Genomic DNA, 6,300 nt, shown 5'->3' with positions numbered 1-6,300 from the left:
TTATTATTATTATTATTATTATTATTATTATTATTATTATTATTATTATTATCTATAATATACCCATTGAATCATTGCAGTTTGGTAAGCAATACTGAGATAAGTACCATGAGAACTGGCCTTAGATCCAAGTGTTTTGCAATGCTTCTAAACTGCAGCTTTGGACATCTTATGCATTCTTCAATTCTTCTCTTTACCCTGTTTTTAAGGTCCCCCTAAAGAAGACAATGATGAGTCAGAAGACCCCATACTAGTAAATGACGCAATGTTAGCAGACTCATGCGACCCACATCTGGCTTTTGATGCTGTTGTTAGTCTCAGAGGAGAAACCATCTTCTTTAAAAACAGGTAAAAGGAGTCTAAAAAGACTTACCTTTTCACTCCTAGATACCAGAGATTAAACCTGGAATCTTCTGTACACCACGTTTGGGTTCTAACACTGAATTCCACCGGTTTCTCCCTAAAATGTATGTTGCCTTTTCCAAACCCCTTCAGGTTTTTTTGGCGAAAAAATCCACTGAGAACACAGGTTGAAAAAGATCCTATATCTGCTTTCTGGCCAACTTTAAACCATGATATAGATGCTGCATATGAAGATGAAGATGATGACACAGTCTTTCTTTTTAAAGGTAAATGTTTTGGCCTGAATCCAATTGCTAATCCAGTTAGATCAGACCCTCTGAATCAATATGATTTACATAAGTGTTGATATATTGCTCAGTAATAAATGGTGTATCCATACTAGGTAGTAATAGCACTTTGACACCACTTGAACTGCCATGGCTTCATCCTATGAAGTCCTAAATTTTGTGGTTTGGTGAGTTAATTCAAATTCTCAGCCAGAAAGTGCCTCACCAAACATAAAATCCCAAGATTCCATAGAATGGAGTCATAGCAGTTAATGTGAAATTAAACTGCTATAGCTGTGCTGTGTGGATATGTCCTGAGACAATGTGTGTACTCTGCTTTGGACTGCAAATTGGCTTTAGGCCTCTGGAATCTTAGACATCCTGTGTAGAAAGAAGGATGTTCTGTTCTTGAATAGAATGGATTGTGGAAGTGTCTATAGGCTAGGGTTATGAAATATTATTTTACAAAGCTTTGTTTTCAGTTTTGGTAAATGTGCTGGTTGCTGTTGACGTAATCACAGGGGTCTTTTTATTTTTTACAAGATTTGTTCAGAGGTTTGTTTTTGCCTTCCTCTAAGGCTGAGAGAGTGTGACTTGTCCAAGGTCACACTGTAGGTTTCCATTGCTGAGCAGGGATTTTGACCCTGGTCTCCAAAATCATGGTCCAGCACTCAAACCGCTACACCATGCTGGCTCTTCAAGATGTGCTGCTACAGGCCAAGAAATGGATTTCCTATTTGTATCACTACTGTGCACACACTGGGAAGCCAGTTTCAGAAATGGAATGTGGGAAGCACTTTCACTATCATGGAGTTATGCAAACAAGAATAAATTCAAGTAAACAGAGGTTCAGTGTTACCTCCTGGCATTTACCTTTTGGGTTCCAGTAATGATTCTCAGGGAAACATTTTTATATATGCATCACCATTTTTTTTTAATATGCCTTCACCAGATATACATCATAAGAGCTCATTAATACCATTCCAATCAGTCAAGCTTAATAAGATCTTTTGCAGACCAGTTTCTTTTCTGTGCAGCTCTGTCCTTCATTCTGAGAGATAAAGAATGATGTTTGCCATCCATATACCGATAGTTCCATCCAGGTTGACTCAACTTAACAGTCAGCAGCTGCTGTGATCAATAGGGGTCTGTTCCCCTGTCACTCAGGAAGCAGCTGATTAATGTTCTCACCTTCTTATGATCTCTGATTCAACAAGCAAAAACAGGGTCCCTATAGCAGTTTTTCCTCATACTAGAGATCACACATGGAAGGGGCTGTGAATGTTAGCTACTTTCAGAGCAACACAGGAACAGATCCCCACTGATCACAGTGGCTGCTGATCTGAAGCTAGTATTTTTGAGACTTTCACAGTCCCTGTGAGGGCAACTCTCCTCTGAACAAACTTGCCAAGAAAACGCCATGATATGTTCACCTTAGGGTCACCATAAGTCGGAAATAACTTGAAGGCACACAGCAGCAGCAACAAATACATCCCCTAAATGACGGGATAGGTAGAGATCATGAATACGAAGCAGACCTGAATAAGTGTGTGATTTAATTCAGTAGGATTCTGGTCACTGTTTTTAACTGACATTTAGTTCATCTTCATAGAAAACTTTTCTATATTTTTTCCTGACAGGTCATAAGTATTGGGCTACCAAAGGAAATATTATTCAGCCAGGTTTTCCAAAGAACATCCACAGTTTAGGCTTACCAAAAATTGTGAAGAAAGTTGATGCAGCTTTTTATGACAGAAGCTCAAAGAAAACGTACTTCTTTTCTGGCAGCAACTACTGGAGGTAAGAGAAAATGCCAACTTTATATTGGATCATCTGTACAATGAGAGTTAATATGGTGCTGTGCTTAGCATGCTAGCTTGGAACTTGGGAAATCCAGTTCATGTCCTCCATTGAGCTATAGATAGGCCTGCCACTCCCTCTTAGCCTAATCCACTTCATGTGCCTTTTGTACAGATAAAATGATATATATAATTATATATAACATCTTGTGCTTATAGAAGGAAGACAGAATATACATGTAACACATTAACTAACAATCCTGAAAATTCATTCCTGAACTCTCTGAATCCTTTGCAACTGAAACATAAAACAAATACCATGTTCTTTTGGCTTCTTTAATATGTATCCTCAGATCCATTACATGTCTAGTGAAAATAGCATATAATTTCCATTCTACTCAGTCTCCAAGCTTATAATTTCTGTTCTCCTCAGAATCCCATACTCCTTTCTATGGTAACAATGTACATTCGGCTGAGGAAATCACATCATTTTCATCTTTGACTTTTGTGCTGAACTCTCTACAAGAGCCATAGGTACACTTGCACTAAGGCCCAGTGGGTTCAACAGGTCTTAATCAAGAGTAAATATCATTAGAGTTAGGCTGTAAGTCTAAAAGAAATTAAACCCCATTTACATAACAGCAGGAAGTCATGACGTTCTAAATTATGGTCAGAAAAGAAGATAAACATTTGGAAATAGCTGAGGGAAAGATGATACTCAGGCTAATACAAATGTCTTTTGTAAACTAGAAATGAATCTAGAATCCCACATTATATCAGTTTGATGCCATTTTAGAAGTTATGTTTCCATTCTGTGGAAACCTAGGATTTGTAGCTTGGTGAGGAACAGAATTCTATGCTAGAGAGCCTAAAGCCTTATGGTTCTCCAACAGAAAATTCTAGTACCTTGTGTGTGTATTGTGTGCTTTCAAGTAATTTCTGACCTATGATGACCCTAAGGCAAACATACTATCATTTTTTCTTGGCAAGATTTGTTCACAGGAAGTTTGTCATTGCCTTCTCCAGAAGCTGAGAGCATATGACTTGCCCAAGGGCAACCAGTGGATTTCATGGTTGAGATGGGAATTGAACCCTGGTCCCCAGAGTCATCATCCAACATTCAAACCAGTACACTACACAGGCTCTCTTACGAAAATGCAAATCTTAGAATTCTGTAGGATAGAGCCATGACAATTTCAAATGGGACTGAGCTGTTATAACTCTGTAGTGTTGACATACTCTAGAAGCTTGCTCCTTGTTAAGAGTGACAAATTTCATCTACCAAAATTATATAGGAGAGGAGAGTCAAAGACTGGGACTAGAGCTGGTATAATTTGGAGATGTGTTAGCATATTAAATGTGATGATTTTGTGTGACAATATGGACTACCTCTCATACAGGTTGACGTGTAAATGGATAAGATGCTTTTCTCTCTAACTGTAAGATTCAAAGACATATGTAGTTGTGTTAGTCTGGATCAGTGTGCAAAGGAGGCTTGTAGCATCTTTGAGATTAACAGAGAAAGAAAGTAGTTGGTAGCATAAGATTTTGTAGACTTCTCTCTAATGGTACTTATAGTGATAAGTTACTATGCCAGTAAATGCTAGCAACTCTGAATTTTCAACATGTTGATTTCCTTAGATATGACAAAGCCAAGAATGCACTGGAGAAAGACTATCCAAGGAAGATAACAGCTGATTTCTATGAAGTTGGTTCTGCAGTGGATGCTGCTTTTCTATATAATGGTAAGCAGATGGCCTTCACAGTATTAACATATAGAATTCTTGAGCTGGAAGGGACCTTGGACCTGAACATCTTGAAATCCAGGATGGCCATCATGGACAGAGACCCCCTAGATGCTGGTGGATTATAGTTCCCAGCATTGTCCACCACTAGTTATGTGGCTAGGGCTCCTGGAAATTGCATTCCAGCAATATCTGGAGAACTTCATGGTTCCCACCCCTGATCCAGTCAAGTCCCTTGCTTGGTATAAGCTCTGCATAAATTGGAAACCATTTAAAGGCAGACAATGACAACAACAGCAACAAATACCTATAGCAGAAATTAATTTCACCTGCATCCAAATCCATATAAGTTAGTACTGCAAATGCACCCCTCCCCAAAAGAACATGCAGAGTTAATCAAACTTTTCCTCCTTGCTGCCGGTTTATATGCATATGCATGATTATACACACACATATTGTAATTTATGTGCTGGTTTATATTTATATACACAACGACATTTCTATTTAACTGCACCTGTGGCCAGGTCCAGGTGCAATACCCAAGATCCATAGTGACAACAATAATTTTATTGGTACCCTGTGTTTCCTCAACATCGGGACTCAACTAAAGGCGTCTTGCAAATTAAAATGATTAAAATAGAGTTAAAAACATACCAAAGGCTCTGGATAGCCATGTACACATAAAACACCAGCAAGATTATGACCATATGCCATGGTGGTCCAGAATGTATTATACCAATGTTTCCTTAATAGAAAAAGGAAGCTGGGGGGATGAATGTTTCACAATAAGATTTCAAAGTTTCCTGACCCTATTTGATTTATAATGTTTCCTATTCTCATTATCCTTTTAGGACATATCTATTTATTCCATGGCTCAAAGCAATATGAATATGACAGCAGAACCAAACAATTTCTTGGCATAAAGAACAGCAACAGCTGGTTTGGCTGCCAGTGACATGGGGTTAAGGAAGAGAGAAGTAACTGAAAACAATGGGATCCCTGTTTCTTCACATACCCAGCAGGCTTTGCTTTTGAATAAGATGGAATGAGATGGAATGTCCAACCCGAATATATATATTTAATATAAATTATTACCTCAAACTATTTGTTCATTTGTACATTGCCAAATAATAAAGTGATTTATCTTTCTATAAATGGTTGTTTTGGTTTGTTTTAATTTTGATTAAGCAAAAATAAAAATTCACAACACATCTGAAAGTGGCGGACACTATCTATCTAGACAACTAACTAGAAGTTTCTTGGTCAATCCACTGTGTTACAAGACTGCGGCTTCATCTGCACTGCAGAAATTGTGCAGTTTGCTAACACTTCAACTGTAATGGCTCAATGCTATGGAATCCTAGGATTTGTAGTTTGTTGTGGCACCAGAGCTCTCTGAGAGAGAAGGCTAAATCTCGCACAAAACTACAAACCCAGAAATCCATAGCATTGAGCCATGGCAGTTAAAGTGGTGTCAAACTACATTATTTTTACAGTGCAGATGCAGCCAGAATAGCACATGAGTTGCAACCACTCTAAAGCACAGTATTGCCATTCAATATGGTTTCCCCACCAGTTTTTTGCCACTGAAAACATTGTGGTTTCCTCACCAGTTTTTTTTTACCATTCAAAAGGTTGCTTGTCTAGAGATCTGAAGGCCCAGGGCAGGGAAAAAACAAAAAGCCTTTTTTTTCCTGTTTTTCCTGACACTTTTTTTGTTTTTGTTTTCCCTGTGAAAAAAATTTAAAAAGGGAAAAAAGGAAGAAAATCGATTGTAGAATGTTTTATTTTAGCATGACAAATAAAATCTTTAAGATGAGGTGTTCATATCTTCTCAAAATCATTTCTAAAAACTATGTACAGTATCAGATTATTCTAATTTCTGTGCACTGAATGAGAAAGATAAGCCAGTCCTAGGTTACAAACTGAACTCTCCACTGGAACAGTAAGATCCATTTCTTCCCTTAGGAGACACTGAAAGAATCTGGTCTATGTTTAGTCATATTTTATGTTCCTAAAATAACAGAGTGACTTTCAATCTTTAAAGAAATGCTGTTGCATTTTTCATTTTTCTGAATTTTTTAAAAAATTTCTGGGGGGGGGGGAAGGGGGGGGGGAACCCCATTT

At 37.9% G+C, this 6,300-nt stretch overlaps 1 protein-coding gene across 1 annotated transcript in view; it reads left to right on the top strand.

Annotated features, from left to right (window-relative positions):
• Positions 1-5,316, top strand: part of LOC121926847 (matrix metalloproteinase-18-like) — a 12,276-nt gene extending 6,960 nt beyond the window's left edge. Inside the window, exons 6-10 of the mRNA XM_042460168.1 lie at positions 210-348; positions 496-629; positions 2,270-2,429; positions 4,070-4,173; positions 5,025-5,316. Coding sequence (XP_042316102.1) covers positions 210-348; positions 496-629; positions 2,270-2,429; positions 4,070-4,173; positions 5,025-5,128 — 641 coding nt within the window. The 3' untranslated portion in view covers positions 5,129-5,316. The remainder of the gene's footprint in view (positions 1-209; positions 349-495; positions 630-2,269; positions 2,430-4,069; positions 4,174-5,024) is intronic.
• The last annotated feature ends 984 nt before the right edge of the window (positions 5,317-6,300 follow it).

This window comes from Sceloporus undulatus, chromosome 3 (genome assembly GCF_019175285.1).
Source record: "Sceloporus undulatus isolate JIND9_A2432 ecotype Alabama chromosome 3, SceUnd_v1.1, whole genome shotgun sequence".
Classification (NCBI taxonomy): Eukaryota; Metazoa; Chordata; class Lepidosauria; order Squamata; family Phrynosomatidae; genus Sceloporus; species Sceloporus undulatus.
This window is presented reverse-complemented; position numbering and strand designations above follow the sequence as displayed.